General features: G+C 46.4%; 9 protein-coding genes across 9 annotated transcripts; 4 read left to right on the top strand and 5 right to left on the bottom strand.

The window, feature by feature from the left end:
• Nucleotides 1-737: 737 nt before the first annotated feature.
• On the bottom strand, nt 738-1,957 carry F4822DRAFT_429153 (putative short chain dehydrogenase/ reductase; the record flags this gene model as incomplete). The annotated part of the gene is made up of 5 exons (XM_051461041.1): nt 738-1,195; nt 1,251-1,539; nt 1,605-1,735; nt 1,792-1,858; nt 1,928-1,957. 5 exons carry the CDS (start codon nt 1,955-1,957, stop codon nt 738-740), a joined length of 975 nt encoding a protein of 324 aa, XP_051314308.1.
• A 373-nt stretch (nt 1,958-2,330) lies between these two features.
• F4822DRAFT_429152 (5-aminolevulinate synthase) lies at nt 2,331-3,872 on the top strand (the record flags this gene model as incomplete). Its single annotated transcript, XM_051461040.1, has 3 exons — nt 2,331-3,162; nt 3,229-3,371; nt 3,444-3,872. 3 exons carry the CDS (start codon nt 2,331-2,333, stop codon nt 3,870-3,872), a joined length of 1,404 nt encoding a protein of 467 aa, XP_051314307.1.
• A 516-nt stretch (nt 3,873-4,388) lies between these two features.
• F4822DRAFT_403102 (cytochrome P450) lies at nt 4,389-6,774 on the top strand. Its single transcript, XM_051458090.1, has 5 exons — nt 4,389-4,811; nt 4,898-5,718; nt 5,776-5,987; nt 6,051-6,335; nt 6,433-6,774. Exons 1-5 carry the CDS (start codon nt 4,575-4,577, stop codon nt 6,627-6,629), a joined length of 1,752 nt encoding a protein of 583 aa, XP_051314306.1. The 5' UTR covers nt 4,389-4,574; the 3' UTR covers nt 6,630-6,774.
• Nucleotides 6,775-9,303, bottom strand: F4822DRAFT_403099 (uncharacterized protein). Its single transcript, XM_051458089.1, has 4 exons — nt 9,184-9,303; nt 8,372-9,121; nt 7,655-8,298; nt 6,775-7,574 (listed from the first exon to the last, which is right to left on the bottom strand). Exons 2-4 carry the CDS (start codon nt 8,942-8,944, stop codon nt 7,019-7,021), a joined length of 1,773 nt encoding a protein of 590 aa, XP_051314305.1. The 5' UTR covers nt 8,945-9,121; nt 9,184-9,303; the 3' UTR covers nt 6,775-7,018.
• F4822DRAFT_403089 (uncharacterized protein) lies at nt 9,101-9,979 on the bottom strand. The gene is made up of 5 exons (XM_051458088.1): nt 9,787-9,979; nt 9,605-9,667; nt 9,428-9,539; nt 9,281-9,298; nt 9,101-9,229 (listed from the first exon to the last, which is right to left on the bottom strand). Exons 2-5 carry the CDS (start codon nt 9,636-9,638, stop codon nt 9,124-9,126), a joined length of 270 nt encoding a protein of 89 aa, XP_051314304.1. The 5' UTR covers nt 9,639-9,667; nt 9,787-9,979; the 3' UTR covers nt 9,101-9,123.
• Nucleotides 9,980-10,476: 497 nt separating this feature from the next.
• Nucleotides 10,477-12,674, bottom strand: F4822DRAFT_249326 (major facilitator superfamily domain-containing protein). Its single transcript, XM_051454407.1, has 3 exons — nt 12,365-12,674; nt 10,815-12,307; nt 10,477-10,742 (listed from the first exon to the last, which is right to left on the bottom strand). The coding sequence occupies exons 1-2, from the start codon at nt 12,578-12,580 to the stop codon at nt 10,856-10,858; spliced, it is 1,668 nt and encodes a 555-aa protein (XP_051314303.1). The 5' UTR covers nt 12,581-12,674; the 3' UTR covers nt 10,477-10,742; nt 10,815-10,855.
• A 707-nt stretch (nt 12,675-13,381) lies between these two features.
• Nucleotides 13,382-15,027, top strand: F4822DRAFT_249005 (PhyH-domain-containing protein). The gene is made up of 2 exons (XM_051454405.1): nt 13,382-13,721; nt 13,771-15,027. Exon 2 carries the CDS (start codon nt 13,834-13,836, stop codon nt 14,776-14,778), a length of 945 nt encoding a protein of 314 aa, XP_051314302.1. The 5' UTR covers nt 13,382-13,721; nt 13,771-13,833; the 3' UTR covers nt 14,779-15,027.
• A 278-nt stretch (nt 15,028-15,305) lies between these two features.
• Nucleotides 15,306-16,066, top strand: F4822DRAFT_429147 (uncharacterized protein; the record flags this gene model as incomplete). Its single annotated transcript, XM_051461039.1, has 4 exons — nt 15,306-15,453; nt 15,505-15,582; nt 15,632-15,666; nt 15,728-16,066. The coding sequence occupies 4 exons, from the start codon at nt 15,306-15,308 to the stop codon at nt 16,064-16,066; spliced, it is 600 nt and encodes a 199-aa protein (XP_051314301.1).
• Nucleotides 16,067-17,163: 1,097 nt separating this feature from the next.
• F4822DRAFT_429146 (MFS general substrate transporter) lies at nt 17,164-18,811 on the bottom strand (the record flags this gene model as incomplete). The annotated part of the gene is made up of 3 exons (XM_051461038.1): nt 17,164-17,322; nt 17,383-17,524; nt 17,583-18,811. 3 exons carry the CDS (start codon nt 18,809-18,811, stop codon nt 17,164-17,166), a joined length of 1,530 nt encoding a protein of 509 aa, XP_051314300.1.
• Between the last annotated feature and the right edge of the window lie 667 nt (nt 18,812-19,478).

The raw sequence follows: 19,478 nt of genomic DNA, 5'->3' as shown, positions 1-19,478 counted from the left end.
ACACTGCTTCATTAGAATGTATAAAGACATCTTGTAATGCGTATAGAAATCTCCGGCTAGAGTCTACACTAAATACCTAGGTCAAGTAACAGACTTCATCAGCTTGATTGAAGCCATTCACGGATTAACGTCATATACGAGAAGGTTGGACCAGTAGAAGAGCTTTCCGAGTTGGCGTAACTTCACAATGAACACGCACCAAATAGCACATCGTTCAATGAATATCTCCATCTAGATTGCTGGTCTTCAAAGCAAGCCAAGTGGAATTTAGGTCTCGATTCGGTGGTGTTGGAATCGAATAGCAGAAGAGATGTTGTAGTTTGTAGGTTTACGAAATAGAGAAGGGAAAAAAAAGAAAGGGGATCTTCTAATACAGTATCACGTGCCTCTACCCCGCGCTAAAGGCACCTAAAGTAGTAGACCTGTTAATACGCTATAAATTTAGCGTTTGCTGGCCCAACTCGTTGCGGTGATGCTAAATCCCTTGGGAATCTACAAACAACTGAACCTTCAGGCCATTCAGACACGTTGGCGTCATCACCAGCACATAAATTAGGTCAAGACCTGCTATACTTACAGGGCATACACCCCTAAAGACTAATGCCTAAATTTTGATGATAGTGTAACGGTTAACATTTTGACTATCAAATTAGCACCTAAATAACCGTAACCCATGCTAAAAATGGGGGGATTATTCGGCGTCCATACGTCCTTAAAAACGTCCAGTGCTTTCTTTTTTATCTCGACCTTCTAAATTCTTCACCATCGCTTCTTGTCATAGACTCCCACCTCCATCTCAAATACGGCCAAACGATACATCCCACAATAGGCGATAGCAATGCATCCACGATTCCCCATCCTCTCTTTGGCGATGGACCCAGCATATTGGTAAAGAGGACAGAAGCAGCCAGCGAATCTTCACATATGATAAAATCGCCCCGGTCTACAGCAGCGATAATAAGAGAGGCGACTTTATCCGACGACGGGAACTTGGCTTCCAATTTATTAAGGGGTAAGTCCGTGCCCTGCATATGCTTCGTCAAGGGTGTCTTGGTTTGTTGCTCCAGCACAAATCCAGGCGAAATGAAGTCGGCTGGAAAAGCGCAATGGATTGAGTACGTAGACTCCGGGCCACAGTATCGCAAGACTTCCATTCTTAGGGTGTCTGCGAGGGCACGAACTGCACATTTGGCTGCTAAATAGATTTTTAGCACTTCTTTCACGTTATTTAATCATCATAGGCAACTCACGCGTGTACGCAATTGAACCTGGCAAGCCTAAGAACGCCGCAGCGCTGTTAATGAAGACAATCTTACGGGTCCGATGATGAGCATAGTTCGGCTTTTCCCCGTCATCATTTATCCAGATATCAAGCATCGACTTTGCAGCATACGCAGCGGTGTAATAATTATTATTCATACAACTTTCGATCTCCTTCGCCGTAATGTCCGCGAGAAATCCGTTTTCGGCGTGGTTGCCTCCAGCCACGCAGTACAGTATATCCGCGATACGCGGTTGCGACCTGAAAGCCTCATCGACCTAATAGCATCACTGTAAGTACGGTAAATGCTGAGATTTGGTGTGAAACATCGTGGAAGAGGAACCTTAGAAGCATCAGCCATGTCAATCGCAATTGCGTTGATATCCTGGTCCGTGTTCTGGCAAGTAGCCATTATTTCCTCTCTGGCTTCTTTCAATGGCATCGGTCGGCGTGAGAATATTGATACGTGAGCACCTGATCTCCATGAGTCGAAGCTTTGGTATGTTGTAACGGACGACGAAGTCACTGACCGCGACGAGCCAACTCTTTAGAAATGGCCTTTCCTAGACCCCCAGATCCGCCAGTAACGAAAACCGTCTATTTCAAACATTAGCGCCCGCGAGAAGAGCTTCAATAACACTACCATTCGCACAGCGAAGACCATACCTTGCCGCGCATATCATGGCTGGCGTTCATCGTGTAGGTCCCTCTTGAGAAATCCAGATACAATAGTGGTAGAATCCTACTTTCGTGGGGATGACTAAGTGATAATTGTCATCGGGTAAGAATCGTGCGAAATATCATATCCTACAGTAGACCTCTGTCGGTATTGAACGGGTTCAATCGGCGTCCAGGCCGAGCCCGGATTCCGGGTGCGGGTTCCGATGCCGTGTGAAGATCACGAATTCAAACTCCAACACAAAATCAACACAGGTCATCGACACCTAAACGAAAGTAATAACTGCTTAGGAACAGTAGTAAACACTTAGGCTTCAAGTAGTGTCTATCATTTTTTTTCGCCCCCGTTGTCAACCTTTATTCCAGAAGTTTTACCACTGTGTACCACAACATGTCCGCCATAGCCCTCCTCGAAGCCTGGATGAAGGAGCAGAAACTAAAGGGTCCTCAAATGAAAAATGCGCCGACTTTCTATCGCAACCTCGAGGAAGCCCTCGACGTCCGAAGAACCGACCATGCGATGTTTACGAGAACAAAGAGTGCCTGGAAATTCGGCGACGCTGTCGATTTCTGCTCCAATGATCTTCTGTCGTTGGGAGCCACCGGAAAGATTCGAGAAGCCTTTCTTAACGAACTAGCGGCTCACCCTAACTTCGAACTATACGCCGGGGGTTCTCGTCTGATGGACGGCAATTACGATTACATCGAAGAGACAGAGCAGCAGATTGCCAATTTTCACGGGGCCGAAACTGCACTGATCGTTGGATCTGGCTACGAAGGGAATGGCGCTATCTACATGGCAATCCCGCGGCCAGGGGATGCCATTGTATATGATGAATTAGTCCACGCCAGCACACACGATGGAATGGCCAGCTCCTTAGCCCTAGTTAAGGTTGCGTTTCGTCATAACGACGTGGATGCGCTCCGAGAAGTTTTGACATCCGTGATAGACTCTCAACCCATGATAAGAGATGGATCGCGGTCCATCATTATCTCCTTGGAATCGGTATATAGTATGGACGGAGACGTCTGCCCTTTGATTGAGATGATCGACGTGGCCAAGGAAGTTTGTCCCAAAAGAAATGTGGTTTTTATCGTTGACGAAGCCCACGCCACCGGGATCATAGGCCCTAAAGGGGCAGGTCTCGTCCGCGCTTTGGGCGTGGAAAAGGAGATCGCCGTTCGACTCCACACATGTGGAAAAGCACTGGCTTCAACTGGTGGTAAGTGTAGACCCGATATATATATATAACTTTCCCTAGTAACACTATGAACTAATTGATTCAAAGCCGTCATTCTTGGGAAAGCTACAGTTCGCGCTGCAGTGATGAATTTCGCCCGGTCCATTATTTACACTACGGCTCCATCCTTTCCCACGGTCGCGGGAATCCGGGCAGCGTATAACATGATGATGTCGGGAGCGACAGAAGAGGTAGGTAACATAGTAGTTCATTCATATTATACACAATTTTCAGAAAAAGGCGCTAATAGTGACACTTTCCAGGCCCAAAAAAATATCCAACACCTCGTCAACCACTTCTTCACAACCATAACTTCGAATGACATTTGGCTTAAGGCCAGCGAGAAGGGTGTTTTGTCAATTCCTATAATGGATGCTTGGGAAACGCAAGAATTCCATACCCATATCGTGCCAGTATGGACTCGACAGCGCTATAACTGGTGGCTTGTTTTCCACCTACAGTTATCAGGTATATCTGCATTCCCCATCGACTATCCCACCGTACCCAAAGGTCAAAGTAGAATTAGGCTCATGTTTCATGCTGCGAATACGGAATCCCAGGTGGAGTTCCTAGCTACGACGATCTGTAACTGGGCGAAGGAGATGATCGATATTGAGGAAGGAACTGATAATCAAGGGAAGATACCGAAAGCAGCGCAGCAGGTTTATGCTTTGATGGCTACTGCTAAGTAAAGAGAAGCTTGAACTCTTGAGGCTTACTATTATTAGGAGACTTCCTCAGTGGCCATAGAATACAACATTGCGAATGCTATATTCACGTATATAACCGTTCAACTTATAATTCTCATGCCTACCCATACGCCTAACATGCCTCCAACCTAGGTACCTATAACGTACCTTAAATGTACTCATAGATCTCCCATCTTCCTATTCCATCTTAGGCACCTAGGTAAGCTCGGGGTTCGGAACCCGTCCTAGAAGACGGGATAGATGTACCTACGGTACCCCACCTAGAGTATTCCAACGCAGATTACTTCTCAATATCATTAATGGTACTTCAGTTATGCGCAAAGCCCACTACCGTTTAACCGGACGTTAGGTTACTCAAATACGATCATCACGTAGCTTCATTGGGCCGAGAGGGGCTTTTGTTACTATTAGATGCAGTGCATGAGATCTGGGGACATATAATTTCAATGGAATATTCGGGTATGGGGTAGGTATTCTTAAACATGCTTGTCCCTCCCGCGTGTATCCTGTAGCTACGCACCTACCTAGATTGAAGTATTAAGGCGCTTACCTAGACCATTAACCTCATAAAACATCACACTTACTTCACAAGCTTCTATCTCAGTCATTCAATTGAAAATAACGGAAGATACACGAGTTACCTCGATATTATCCCCTTGGTCCTCTATATAACATAAATATCCCATGTACTCTTCGACTAGTTTTCAGGGCGCTTTGCTCATCGCGGCAATCGAAGCAATTTACGTTGTCAAATTTCTATCCGATGTCCCGATATCATCTTCCTCCAGTGACCACCCAACCTACAGGGTCTCATTTGTGATAGGATCAGCATTAGCTATAAATTGTGGTTTGATCCTGGTATACATCACACTCATATACTCCAGATTCATCAGCCCATTACGGGGAATCTCTGGGCCTAGGGTATGTCTACATACGTCTTCTCTTTCCCCGAGCCAAATGAATATTGCTTTCCTTTAAACAGGTCTTCATTAACATGACTTTTATAGTGGTGGGCGTTTCGAATCGCGTTGAACTATCTAAGAAGGAGAGCACAGGGCGAATTGTTACTACAAGCAGCCCAGGAAACTCCTAATGACGGCATCGTGGCGCTCAGAGGGTTAAGTGGGACAAGGCTTCTAGTAACCAAGCCTCAAATCCTCGTTGACTTGTTAGTGCATCGCAATGACGAGTTTACGAAGCCTAAAAATCTGCAACGCGTCCTCCGACGGGTAGTTGGGGACGGCCTGGTTATTGCGGAGGGTGACCAACATAGGTTAATGAGAAAAAAGACTGGGCCAGCATTCACCTCACAGCGGATCAAAGGCTTATATCCCATGATGTGGAAGAACTCGCTCACATTCACTAGTGTGCTAGAGGCTAATATCCGAGATTCGAATCCAGATGCAGAGCCTTCCAAATCCCCTTCTACAGGAACGGTGGAGATCACGCATTGGACAAGTATGGCGACCTTGAACATAATCCTAGAAGCGGTTCTCGGTCACGACTTCGATATTTTCGGAAATTCCGAAAACCCTCTGGTTAAAGCTTATAACGTCATAATAGAACCGAGCAAAGAAATGCTTGCATACATATTCATGTCAACATGGTTCTCTCATCGCCTAACTAAAATAATCATGTATAATGCGAACGAGGCTTTTGAAAACGCAACCGCGACACTGAAGGAAATATGCCTCCAATTGACTAGGGATCGACGAGAGGCGATTGGAAAGGGCCTCGAAAGTGTCGACATATTGTCTCAACTCATCAACTCAAACTCATTCTCCGACGATGAGCTTGCCTCTCAATTACTTACTTTACTCACAGCTGGGTACGTATGGTCGCGCCGATTCGGGGTTCAATACTTGACCTAATGTTAGCTTGCCAGGCACGACACAACAGCCCATGCCCTCTCGTGGGCGTGTTATCTTCTCGCACTTGACTCATCCCACCAAAACGCTCTCCGTAGTGAAGTAAGGCGCCATCTTCCATCAACTATTCTTAATAATTTTGCTTCGCCAACATCATCAGTCGAGTCTGAGCCTAGCCCAGATGTGGCTTATGCTATAATGGAGCGCCTACCTCTCCTAAATGGCGTGAGTAAGTAGAATACACGTTATTATCAGCTTTCTCGATGGGCTTGACTAACGCTAAGGGATCTAGTCGCAGAGACATTTCGGCTGTATCCAACGGTCCCAGCAACTATTCGTGCTCCCACGGACGATACTTCGCTCGCTGGAATTCAGATACCCAAGGACAGTGAAATAGTCGTGTCTCCGTGGGTTATCAACCGATCATGCGAGCTTTGGGGACCCGACGCTAGCGTTTTCCGACCGGAGCGCTGGATCACCCCTGCTACGTCGTCGGACGACCCAGACCAAGCATCAGAAGATCAGTTTGGCGGGAAGTTGAATAACACAGGTAGTGCTAAAAGTAACTACGATTTTAGTGAGTCTTTTAATATGATTTAAATGCCCCTTGTTGCTTATATACCTAGTCCTCTTAACAAAACTTCGAACGAAATCACTAACATCAAGGCTTCAAGTGACATTTCTCCATGGTCCGCATAGTTGTATTGGTGCCAACTTTGCAAGAGCTTCGCTTCGATGCCTCTTGGTTACTATGGTATTACAGTATGAATGGACCTTGGATATGAACGTAGATGACGTTTTTCCCGGGGGTGCTATTAGCATCAAGCCGCAGAATGGGTTATTCCTGAAATTAAAAATTATTAGGGGGTAATTGTGTACCTACCAGATAGGTACAGGCACCTAACTTGCAACGCCAGTAGGCACCGGGCACTGGCTACGAGAAATCTCGCCTTGTTCCATACAAAACGGGCGGGAAAAAATGCGCCTCAGCCGATAAATAGTGCGATATCTTATATAGTTAAAAGTCTGCATGTTAAAAAGGCACATTTATTCATACGGGAGATTCCACCTAACTGTATGTATTTCGTTAGCTATTAATTGCTGCCTGTAGCGTGGGGGGCAGTATTCCCCGCGGCCAGCGCTCATGCGCGCTATGACAATAGGCGTACGCCACCCAACCAGGGGGAGGAAGCAGTGTCACCCCAACCCCTTTAGATTTCAAGTCTTTATTTTCCATCTAGCGAGCATCCTTTATGTGTGCTAAGGCTCGTAAATGGGAGAGGATGGGCTATCAAATACTCCATTCGCGTAGGCCCCCATAATTGATGCGAATTCATCAGTTGGTCTACTATTTCTACGTTCTGCGACCCCTGAACTGGCAGAACCTACGATGCCGAGTGGATCGAGCCACTGCCGCAAGTTAAGGTCAGAGTAACTTCGCCGTGGTTCAGTTGCCTTGGGTTTTGGAGAGGGGTTGCCGATGCCAGTCCCTAAGAAGTATGACGTATCTAAATCCATGCCCCGAAACGAACCAAAAAGATCGTACTGAGTTGACGATAGGCTGGATGTCTCTTCCGATGTCGAATCCACTCTTCGCCGCTTGTGCTTCGTTTTGATGATGTCTAGGAAGTCTACTAGGATGTGGGATAGTTCATAAAGTCTTCGCCCGTATGACGTTTCCTCTCGAGCGTCTGTTACAGTTTGAATCATTTCGCTGAACTTCCGAAGCATATCGATGTCCGAATCCTGCCCTTGACCGCCGATAATGCGAACGAACATCTCATGTAGGTACAGTGGGGATTGAGATGCAATTATGCTATGTGGAATTAGTTAAGCCAAACTCGCTGCTTCACGTCTAACCATGGAAAGGGGACGCATGTAGCGGTTTTCTCATACCGAGTCAAAATACTATGATGTCCTGGATCTGAGGCAAGGTTCCAGAAACCTAAGATCATCTTCATATATCTTCTAGCAATTTCAGTTCGTTGCTGGAACATCGTATCGAGATGGTCTCCGTAAGGCCAAATAAGAAGCAATTGTGAGTAAAGACAGCCGATCGCCATCTCAAACTTCAAAGAGGGGTATTCGAGCGCCTTCTCAACGCCGTCCAAATCAGTCCCCGAGTTCACCATCCAAGTTTCTAGTCCTTGCCAAGTCCTCGAGACTATTTGCCGAATTTCGTCTTCGTTCCTTCCATCCATACGACAAGCGTACATTTCCGAATATATCGTCTCTTGTATCATCGCTAGCTCTACTTTGGTTGTCAAATAAGTTTCGCTACTAGTTTCAGAAGCCTCAATTGGTTCAGTGTAGATGTCAGAAACTGGTATACTTGGTGAAGTGCCAGTGGTCCAACAAACTGTCTTATCCAAAATGTAGAGGCAATATGAAATATTCCGTCTCTCTAACGATTCCTCGTCGCCAAGCTGGCTACGAAAAGAATGCCATTGATGAATGCCAACGGCCTTGGCAACTTGTGCCGTGAGACCAAACAGCGTCTCAAAAGTGCTCGACGGGAGATGTTCTTGCGCCACCACACACTTCAGCATGCTCGTACTGTTAGCGCCTCCTTATATAGGCGGACTAAGTTGCTGGGCTGCATTTGGAACGTACCAGAGATATGAGTGCTTGGACGTTTATGACAGAGGGCGCCAGTAAAGACCCGACATTGCTAATTGCCCTCTTTGAATTCGCCAAAAATCCTGCGGTGACATCAAGATCGAGCGACGAAGTTTTACGAGCCTGTTTATCCTGAGGGATACTCCCCCTCCGAAAGCAAAGTGAGTTCGCTGTCAATGTCATGAGGATAAGATTATTGCAACAGATTATTGAAGCCAGATCTTCGTCCGGTGCCGGAGAGCACCGTAAGTCTGTAGCCATTTGGATGAATTTTGACTTTGTCCAAATGGGGAAGTGAGGACTAATCGCCGTGAAATAAGGCTCAATCATCGCGTCTAAAATTGTGAACGGGGGTACAGTAGGAAGATGCCCCCCTCGTGTCATTATGCCTTCTCCTCGGCTGATAATAGCGTCAATCTTTTGCTCGACCAGCAAAGCATACTCTCTAGATCTCTCAGTTTCGGGGTCAAGGTGTTCTATAATGGCATCTTTTATTGCAAGTGCCAAAGATGGGAGAGACGTGGGACCAAAATACCTTTCCTCGGTACCAACGTCGCCATTTCGCATTAAGTGACCAGGTGGCCTTACGAATACTGGTTTTGAAGGCGAAGGTGTCGATCGTAAAGGAGAACTTTCTGGCTCCGACCGACTTTGGCTGGTTCGAAGTCCTGGTGGTCTAGATGAAGCAATAGACGACTCCTCAAATAGTCGCTTCAAGGAGATCTGGTTATCGGATACTAGATTCTTCAAACACTCATGTAAGGCTTTTTATCGGGAACAACTTCAGAGAAATAGGACTCGTATACCTCCAGATTTAGCAGGCGACTGCCAAGACTATCAATTGTATGACTTCTATGTATTCCATCAGTGAGGAAGAGATGCGACTGTGTTTGCTACACTCACAGAAGTGCCGTTTGGTTACTTTGCCGAATTGAAGTTAGTATGTGTCTCATCTAAAAAAAGAAAAAGCTGACAGGAATATCCCATAAACGAGACCTATGTGAAGCTTGATTGTGGACGTGGCTTGCAGAATTGACTGGCATTTCTCACCATTTTTTACCCTGGCCTGACCATTCACATCTCTGGCCGATACGGACACAATTGGCGCATGAGGGTTTGTCTCTATCACATCGAATTTTCTTCGCCCGACAAGGATCACATACTTCAAGAACAATTAATTTTAATATATTAAGCATACCACGAGTACCCGGATACCAGCTTGCTTACCTGCGTAATCTTTTCCGTTCGTCTCCTTCGCCATTGAGTCGGTAGATGTGTTTGCCGGCTTCCCTGTAGGAGGATTGTTGATTGTAAGTTCTCCTGAGTTGTTGTGAAACGTAGAAGAGGCTCGGTGCTCGGTGTGGATACCAAATAGTAGAATCGGGATATTAACATGGTCTCGACCGTACCTAGAAATATTCAAAGAAAACAACTCCGGAATATGAGCCCCGCCCCCGCATTACCCTCGAATTAAGCACCAAGAGATTACACAAATCGGTCATCGACTCACGAGAAATCACGCTCACATACCTATCTGCAGTAAGCATGTGGCTTATGATAGTAGGTAGGTATCGTTCATTACTGATGTGTGACTTGAACCTTGACTTCCCGAGACAACCTTCAACGAATGCTTGGTCGCGGACGCAATGATCGTCAACCCGGTGTGCGAATCCTTCTGGTCTCTTTCAGCCATCATAGCTCCTACGACGTTGTGCGCAATCCTACCTGCTTACGTGGGTGAGCTACTTATGGTCCACAACGTAATGAGGCTTGCAGGCTGTGGGTTGGTAATACCTACGGTTACAATGATTTAGGCCCAGACCCAAGAGCCTGCCGCACACCAACACCATAATGTTCCAACAAACTGAGGCACATTGTATCATTATAGTGCCAAGATGAGGGATAAGAAATTATGTCGGTTGCAATTGTTAATTAGTAATAGGTCGCGAAAATAAGGTGTACCAGGGTAGGATTAGGGGGTCAACGTTGTAATAGCTTAAAATGATTAAATATCGTGCGAGCTCTCGCAAGCACCTACGTTTCGTACATTACCTACCGAGAATACAAAGGCATCTCGATCTTCTTTCTCGAGTTAGTAATCAAATGTAATCTTTAAGCCACGTTTTCCGAACCAGGAAAAGATTACCTGGCTAGGTAGTGCAACACAATAAATATATCCCGAGGTATGCTTATGTACACAGCCCTCGTACACAGTACATGCATTCATACTATACATAGAAATACATGGAGGAAACACTATGGGTTTTAGCATGTTAGCATTAAGTCCGCCGTGATACTACCCTTCTTCTCGCCGCCAACACGCGACTTTTCCTCGGAAAGCCCAATGGCGAAATGCTCACCCCTCCTATAGGTAATATATAATCAGTAAGTTATCTCAATTAGGCACATTGTCCTTATTGATGCAGAGTCTTACCACCATCTCCGACGAGACAACTCATTTCCCTATAATGTAGAATGCTACTCGAAGCGTTGCCGACCAAGTTCCGATCTTTGAAGACTAATATCCTTCGTAAACAGCGATGTCACTAGCCCAACTCCGCCAAAGCCAGCCATTGTATAGAAAATTGCTCTCATAGCCGTTAAATATGCCTCTAAGACCGGGTCAAGAATTGAACGGGGGATGTCTAAAGTTCTCAATTTTGGTATGAAGCCGATTGCCTCATTGGCGTTCCTCAGGATAGCAAGGGAATCCGGAAGTTCTCCAATGGTGCTAATAGAAGAGGCAAAAACACTGTTGAAGATGGTTGATCCGACGGCAAGTCCGACGAGCCCACCCATAAGGCGGAACGATAACAGAAGGCCTATCGCTAGGCCCGTATCATTGACATCAAGTACGCTCGCTTGTATGGGGAGATGAAGAAGACGCATCAGCGCTCCAACACCCACGCCATACAGCACAGGCAGACCCATGCGCATCGACTTGGATGTGTCGAAATCCAATTTCAAAAGACCAAGAATGCCGACCCCCAGTGTTAGGAGTACCCAGAACAAACGGATCGCCCATCGGTATCCTCTTCCTACAACTCCCACCAGCACCACTCCGCAGACGGCTGACACCACACTGAGAATACTTGTAGGTAACAGGGTCACAGCTGACCCAATCACAGTCTCTAACTCAGCTGCTTGATAAAGCAGGGGAAGGTATTGTAGCACAACAAAAAGCATGGCCCCAAATACAAAATTTCCCAAGAGTGTTAGTCGTGCCACGCGCGAGTGAAAAAGCTTCAGTGGGAAAACTGGCGTTTTGGGTAGAGATTCATAAAAGCCGAATGCAATGAGGAGCGCAGCGCCTAGAAATAATGGGAGGAGTGTTTGCCATGATTTCCAAGGATATATCGAGCCAGCCCAGCTGAGGGGGAGAATGAAGATTGTAGTTCCGGCGACAATAAGGGCGATACCTCCCCAATCAAGGCGCTTCATGTCGGCAAAAAATGATGTACCAATCGGCCGTAGGCGAAGAAAGAAGAAAACCAAGACGAAGGACACGGCTAGAATTGGCAGGTTGACCCAACCGATCCATCTCCAGGTGACGAAAGAGCTCCATACCGCGCCCATTGTAGGCCCCAATATGCTACCAATGGCAGTAGGTATGGCCAAGAGTCCGAGATATAAGGGGCGCTCCTGTAATGTGGTTAGGTCTGCCACGACAATTTCAGCCAAGACGTCAAGACCCCCTCCACCGAGTCCTTGTAGCACGCGGCCCGCGATCACGGTCGGCATGTTTCGTGCAAGGGCAAAAACCACAGACCCCACGGCGAAAAATACGAATCCAACATAGAGTGGTGGCTTGCGACCAAAGACATCGGAGATTGTGGTGTATAAGGGCTGAGTGACGACTACGGCCAAGAGGTATGAGATGTTGGCCCAAAAGGACTGTAGTGTAGTTCCATTAAGGTCCTCTGCAATAGACTAGACCATAGTTAGCATATTACCAAGGGATGTGCATTACATCTAGAGAATGCTCACAGGAATGGCCACAGCCAGAGTAGTAGCGTCAAGGGAGTATATGAAGCTGATTAAACAAAGACCACAGAAGCCAAGGTAAAACGGCAGCGTTTTCCCTTTTTGATTGACACCATCGTCAATTGATGCGGCCGGCGGACTGGTATCGGTAGTTTGCTTGGGTTCTTCGAATTGTTGCGACTGGTTTGGTGGCAAGGGTTCTGGCTCTGCGGACGCCATCTTTCCTAGGCGCAATGGGTGGGCGGATCAAACAGTACTATTTTCTGCAAGTAAACTTACATGGTAGAGGATCAGTGTAGTCTGCTTTGAGTTGACGACGTTTTTAGATCGGCGTTAAGTGAAAAATTGCTACGAAGGGAGGGCTACATAGGAGTACCTAGCCACCCACCCAGGTACTCGGGTACCTATCTAGGTAGGTACCTGGGTAAGCATGTATCGCATACCTACGTGTAATGTCTCGCTTTTTATTCCATCGGTTCTCGGCCGAATATGCTCATGCCTGGATGCCTACCTATGTATTTCAACCTACTCACGGCACAAGGTATCGTATACCTCATCTCTATACCAAAGGCATTTCCCAATAACCTTCTCCCCAAAGAGCCATGATACAGATTGAATGTACTCGGAGGGTCCTGTGTAACGAAGGAATTTGCGCTATTTTCCTGTTGCCTGCCTGTACATGTTGGTCGTCTGTACCTGGGTAAGTGGTAAGTGGTATGTGGTAATACAGACTATTGCTTATCCCGTCCCTGCCGTCCTGCATAATCTTCACCATCCCCCTTTTTCGCATCGATGTGTAGGTGCTGAGACATACACATGGAACCCCACTTAAAAGCAAGTTGAATTGTGGTTACCCGGCTTATTTCGCACATATTACCCCTATGCTTATACATGTCCCACCAAGACCCCTTCCGTGCGTACCGCCCGTGTCTGGTGCATTAAAAAAAGCATGCCCAACATCGTGTATAAGAATCACGCAAAGATTGGCCTCGTTTATTCGTAGGCGAACTTAAATAGTTTCCTCAAATGGGCGGCAGGACGAAAGCGATGGAAAACACCTAGCGAAGTTGGTGACGAGGAAAAGTCGCGTTGCTTCATTCTAACATGTGGGGAGGATTTTGGATCCTTCTTTGGGTTGCTGGCTTCGTCTCATCTCTTTCGTGTGTTACGATTCCATTGCATGGAGCCGTAAGCTTGGTGCCCGGCCGGGTTCCGTACACCGAAGCCTTTCTAGATTAACCTATCAACTCCAATCCCACTGATAGCTAATCACGCGCTGTCGGGTTCCGTGCCGAGATGTCTAAATAGGTACTGAAGTCATAATACTTCTTCCAGTGGATCCTGTTATCAAGGGGCTTTGGTAAATTTCCTGTTGGCGTCATTGATATCATCTTATCTCATATACCAAGCATACCTAAAGCACGTACCTGAAGAATTTCAAGTGACACTTTACTACCTCAGCACATAACGCTATGTGGAAGATCGCAAAAGATGTTCCGCAAACAGCGGTCTCCAACGGCCATACCAAGCTCCAGGAGGTAAACCACGGCACCCCACTAGACGAAATCTTCAAGTACTTAGACGAAGACGGAGGCGTGATCATCAAGGGTCTTCTCACTCCATCCGAAGCAACTCAGCTACGCGAGGAGTTAAAAGCCCCGCTTGATCGAGTACAACGTGGCTCCTTGTACGCCGGGTACCACGACGGCTTAGCCAACTTCCACGGCAGGAAAACTAAGCGCGCCGGCGGTTTAGTCAACCATAGTTCCATATTTCGCAACCGTTTCGTTGAAAATGATCTTATTCACGCTATCTGCACGCGCGTTTACAGCCAAGACGGCCATGCCGGCGATTACTGGCTTTCCGGGGCGACAACCATCTTCGTCGAGGGACCACAGGAGCCACAACAGTTGCACCGAGATTCTCAATCACACCCTCCTTACGTTGAGTTGGGACACGAAGGAACAGAGGGTACTATCAATTTCATCATTGCCGTAACTCCATTCACGGAAGCAAATGGCGCCACTGCGGTTATTCCGGGTAGTAACAAATGGCCATACGATCAATTCGGAAACTACGAACAGACAGTGCCCGCAGTCATGGACCCTGGCGATGTTTTATTCATTGGGGGCAAAGTAATTCATGGCACAGGAAGGAATAGTACAACAGAAGAAAGAGGATGCATTCAAGTCTCAATCGTCCCAAGCTTTTTAACACCACAAGAAGCAAGCCCTCTCATTCTAGATTTCAATATCGTGAAGAAAATGTCGAAGCGAGCACAGCAATTCCTAGGGTTTAGGTCACAGTACCCAAGAGGCTCGCCAGGGTTATGGTTAAGTGATTATCAGGAGCTGGCTTTACATACGGGGGTTGACGACCCATCACCGCGCGTCAATATTTTATATCATGATAGTTGAGGTTTTAGGTCGTTGTTATTTTCCAATTTGTATCAATTCGGTACCTGCGTACCTGCTCAGAACTGGCTTTCACGCCTCCAGGTGAATGAGAGCTCTCATTAGTACTCAAATATCCGATAAACACAGTAGAAAGTCTCTGAATAAACACTCATGATAGCGGAAAATTATATTTATAGTACTTCGATTATACTTATGGAAGAAGGAATAGGTATCTTGCGAGTTGTGTTACTCAGGCACTGCAAATGATTTAGGTATAATCGTTCTAGGTATGGTCGTACTGTATCTAGCGGTTCTTATTGGTAACAGGACGAGTCGGAGTGCACGAGGAGGAAACGGTGGCTGCTTACCAAGGCAGGTAAGCAGATGAATCAAAATACGTCGATGGCGTTCGTAGTCATCCACATGGCTTGCCTTGTGTAGCACAGAATCCTCGCCTATTTGAAGAGACCGCCATTTCCGCATTTACTCAACCGGCACTCATGCATTTCATCGTACATTTCGATGCATTGCTAAACCCCATCACCAGAATGGCCTCCGAAACTGGTTTCGAGAATGGGTTCTCAGCGGAGCTTTATGTAGCGCTGGGAGCTATATTCGCTACTATCTGTGGAATTTTCGCCCTGAACCGATGCGCGATGAGTATTATCTTGCTGCGAAAGCTTAAACTTGCGGACTGTAAGGATTCTTCTCCGTATCATATGATAACTCCTCGCAAGCTAACCATAGTACCGGTATTGGAAGGTATCATCATCGTCGCTTGGGTTTCTACTACTGCTCTCTTTAAGATTGATCATAGGGCTATCGGTTGAGTCGAACCTGATACCCTAGGTCGTTCGGTTCTGACCTCAATTAGTATCTACTGATCGATCAAATCCGTTAGTCGTTGCTGTATGTCGCTATCATCCCCGCGGATAGCTTAACTCGATTCATAACTAACAAGATACAATAGTGGACAATAGCTGTGGACATCCTTTACAATGTCGCATTATGGTCGTCTAAAGCTCCCATTTTACTTCTATATATCGAGCTCTTCGGCGTTAAGCGTTGGCTACGCTATTCGTCTTACGTCACTCTTGCTATAACAAGCGTCGCTCTTCTGGTAGCAATGTGCTATACATTCGGAAAATGCAATATGGAGATCGAGATGAATAGTCAGAACGTCGCTGCATGTGTAGACCGTCTCATGACCTCTAACCTCGTCTCGGGTCTTGTGTCGATTATCGCGGATATTGTCATCCTTTGCATTCCTTTCCGAGCTATATCTCAGTTGAATCTCCTCACTGCCTAGGAAGATCGGCGTGTTCGCCATCTTCATGTCCGGAATTTTGTAATTCAACTTACCCCTATAGCAAGCATAATCTGATATAAAGTTATAGGTCAATCGCATCGAGCATCACTTCATTCGCCCTTAAGTGGAAGAATCTTGGGCTAGTCGTCGAGTCCGAAAGGACATATACGGCGTTCTTTTCGTAAGTTGTTATCCCCCCTATCCTTGCATTATATAACTGTTTAGGTATTGATCCGATGTCTTTTGAATCAAGGATACTCGAGTGCTATGCGGCGATCGTTGTCGGTTGCTCACCGGCCGTCAAAGTCTCCTGGACCAAGTTTGTAAGCAAACCATCCTCGAAAATTGCGAAACCGTCGCTTTCCCATTCCGCGCTTGTTCTTAAAGGAAGAAGATCTAATAACTCCGGGGCGAATGGAGGAAATACCACGTCGGACGCTGAACACGAGCAAGGAGTTGACGGATATTACCAGTTAAATGAGATTCCACAAGAGGTCCATCTTAGTACGCACGTATAATAAATTTATCGAGATAGACGGTTTAATTGTTACCAGATATGAAAATTTCTTTTCGTCCATAGAAAAAGAGTCCGTCTAAGGGGATTCTATAAATAGTACCCCGGCTATGCCAAGAAAAGGACCTGAAGCCATTGAGACATGTAGGGCCGTCAGTTGTTACATCATCTTTTCATCTTTTCATCCGTTCATTCGCCCCGGAGTTTTACAACTGCGTACGGAGTATCTAGATATATTACCCTCTATTAAAGCAGCACGTTGTGCAACGGCGATAATGGCCTCAAGGACGAAGTCACACGTTACCTCCCGCTCAGATCCGTAAATCGAATTGTCGTACGAAGCCAGCAAGTAAAACCAAGCGCCACAAGTAGTCGGAGTAACATTAGATATATTTCCTAGACACAAGGGGGTATAACTTGTCTAGAACCATAACCATTCGTCACAACTAAGTACATCAACTTTCAAGGGTATTTTCATTTCTGCCATACAGCCAACTGATAAGTAGTAGTATCACAACTTCAACCCCCGCTTCGACAAATAAATACTAGAACAAAACTATTTTCAGTCGCTTAAAGAAAATGTTCAGATATCCGCATGCTTCTCGTTAATTGCGGTAGGAGCCATAACTTCCTCTGCTACCTCGTCCGAATATTTGAGATCGGTTTCTATGTCCGTGCTGTCTTTTATCTTGTAGAAGATGATCGGGGCAGCGACTAAGAGAGCACCAGCACAGACGGCCCACTAAAGTTGAATTATCGTCAGTTACAAATTCAAACGTACGGGGGGATCATGTGTACTCACAGTAACGGCAAAGAGTCTGTTATACTCGATGCCAATGCCGTCCAAGCGCCAGAAGACAGCAGCACCGGCGGACTGGAGACCCTTGTAGAAACCAGCCATGTTGGCAGTTCTTCGGCCGGAGTTAGAGAGAGCTCCCATGTACCTGGTGACTGTGTTAGCATTTATCCAATAGAAATACATCTTATAGTTCAAAAACATACCAGTAGATGCACGTTTGCCAGACGGAGTCGTAGAAACCATAGAAGATGTAAAGGAACATAGGCCCAAGGAATTTCGGGTCAGTCCAGTCAATCTTCTGTGACTCATACGCCGGGTCTGTGGCAACTGCTCGTGAGACCTGGTTTCGTTGCCATGCGTAACCACCACCCCAAATGATGAAGGTGAGAGAAAAAAGCACAACGAAAGAGATCTTGGCACGCGTTGATCGGCGAACCTTGGAGATATCGAGGGCGTATCCAACGATAACGGCACCAAAAATCTGAGCGAGCCAGTAGAGCAAGTTGTTCAATGAACGGGCACGAGTGTTAAAGTGAGCGAGGTTGAGCCCGTTCTGTTGGTAAGTGTAGAAGATGTTAGAGGCGAAGAACATGGGGAACAGAGCAACAACCCAGGGGCTAAGAGAGATACACTCCCAAAGACCAATTAATTCACTCTGCCAAGTGGGGTTCTTCATCATGATGACCTTGGAGCCGTCTTCACGGATGACCTTGTCAGCATTGACGAGGAACAACGTGAGACAAGCACCAACAAACATCAGAACGATGAATGCCGCATAGGTACCATCCGTGACGGTACCGCTGTAGTTGTTGATGTTCTGACCCAAGGGAATCAAGCTACCAATGACAGCACCGAGGTTGAAAATAATCCAGAACCAACTAATGTATCGGCCCTTGGACTGCTCGGGAGGGTAAGCCATCATAATAGCACCCTGTGCAGTCCAAAGCAAACCGGCACAAAGACCCAAAAATGCACCAGCAAAGATGACGAATCCAACGTTTTCGGTGTGGACGTAGCACAACAAACTACCGGTGTAAATGCAGTAACCAAGACCACTGATGGCCAGAGTAATCCTGATACCGAGTTTGTTCGCAACAGAGCCGGAAAAGAAGGCGACAACGGCGAAGACAGAGTAGAGAGCAGTAGACGCATGATCCTGGACGGTTCCATTACTCAAACCAGCACCACCAAGACCACCCAACGCATTGTACATGCCAGGGCACATAAAACACACCAACGCTACCATCACAAGCTGAACCTTTGGCGACGCATACCAAATCTCATTCTTCCCAACCTTTACACCACGATACATCCATCCACCGGGGCGCTCTGTAGTTGGTACGGGGGTATGGGCGCTTTCGGAAAGATCAGAATGCGATCTTACGGCCGGGTGAGATTCGGCGGCAGCGGCCGCTTCCTTTGAGTCGGCCATTTTTAAAGGGCTAGCAGGGATTTCGCAAATCCGAGGTGATTATCGATCGAATATCTCTAGCGAGTGGAAGTATGGTCAATAATTAAGACCTAATGGTGTTGAGTGTCAGCTTATCGCTCTTTTTTGTTTTACATGCGATGCGCAAAAAAAGAAAAAGTAATTGATAACAATAGTGTACATATGTTTTATCAGGTGTGGGCAATAGGGATCAAACATACCTAGGTACCTTGGAGCTATTGATCGCCGTCACGGCTAAATTGAACTTGACCGTCGGGTTGGTAAAGAAAGGAAAGAAACGAGGGTAGGTGAATGCGCCGATGCGGGCAGGGACAAACAATATAAAATAGTAATTACCCTTATGTACTCATCGCACCATTTAAAGTAAGATACCTGGGAATCATGGTATGTACCTTCCCCCCTGTGTGGTAACTAAGGTAACTGTTTTTGGTAAGGTAGTATGATAAGACGATGGTTAGACTAATACGAAATATCCATAATGGCACGTGTGGAAAATAATCTTTATGCATTTGAAACAAAGGATAGGTGCGATAGGTGGTAAAAGTACATTGAACCTGGACCTAACGTAAACTTACCTACCTAACCTAGTGGGGATCGGATGTCACTAGCCCAGATCCGCTAAGGCATGGAACACGGGCTGACAGGTATG

Source organism: Hypoxylon trugodes, assembly GCF_022578975.1.
Source record: "Hypoxylon trugodes strain CBS 135444 unplaced genomic scaffold F4822scaffold_5, whole genome shotgun sequence".
Lineage (NCBI taxonomy): Eukaryota > Fungi > Ascomycota > Sordariomycetes > Xylariales > Hypoxylaceae > Hypoxylon > Hypoxylon trugodes.
The sequence above is the reverse complement of the archived record's forward strand: the minus strand, read 5'-3'. Positions and strand labels throughout refer to the sequence as shown.

Excerpts from the sequence above, each read along its gene's own strand:
- F4822DRAFT_403099 (XM_051458089.1), bottom strand. The coding sequence starts at position 8,944 with ATGCGAAATGGCGACGTTGGTACCGAGGAAAGGTATTTTGGTCCCACG. Across the intron at positions 8,299-8,371 it reads TCCAAGCACTCATATCTCTG|TGTGTGGTGGCGCAAGAACA; the intron begins GTACGTTCCAAA and ends AGCATGCTGAAG. Across the intron at positions 7,575-7,654 it reads CATCATAGTATTTTGACTCG|CATAATTGCATCTCAATCCC; the intron begins GTATGAGAAAAC and ends AATTCCACATAG.
- F4822DRAFT_249326 (XM_051454407.1), bottom strand. The coding sequence starts at position 12,580 with ATGGCGTCCGCAGAGCCAGAACCCTTGCCACCAAACCAGTCGCAACAA. Across the intron at positions 12,308-12,364 it reads CTCTGGCTGTGGCCATTCCT|TCTATTGCAGAGGACCTTAA; the intron begins GTGAGCATTCTC and ends ACTATGGTCTAG.
- F4822DRAFT_403102 (XM_051458090.1), top strand. The coding sequence starts at position 4,575 with ATGTACTCTTCGACTAGTTTTCAGGGCGCTTTGCTCATCGCGGCAATC. Across the intron at positions 5,719-5,775 it reads CTTACTTTACTCACAGCTGG|GCACGACACAACAGCCCATG; the intron begins GTACGTATGGTC and ends TTAGCTTGCCAG. Across the intron at positions 6,336-6,432 it reads TAAAAGTAACTACGATTTTA|TGACATTTCTCCATGGTCCG; the intron begins GTGAGTCTTTTA and ends CAAGGCTTCAAG.
- F4822DRAFT_403089 (XM_051458088.1), bottom strand. The coding sequence starts at position 9,638 with ATGGCGAAGGAGACGAACGGAAAAGATTACGCAG. Across the intron at positions 9,540-9,604 it reads GAACGGAAAAGATTACGCAG|TATGTGATCCTTGTCGGGCG; the intron begins GTAAGCAAGCTG and ends TTGTTCTTGAAG.
- F4822DRAFT_249005 (XM_051454405.1), top strand. The coding sequence starts at position 13,834 with ATGTGGAAGATCGCAAAAGATGTTCCGCAAACAGCGGTCTCCAACGGC.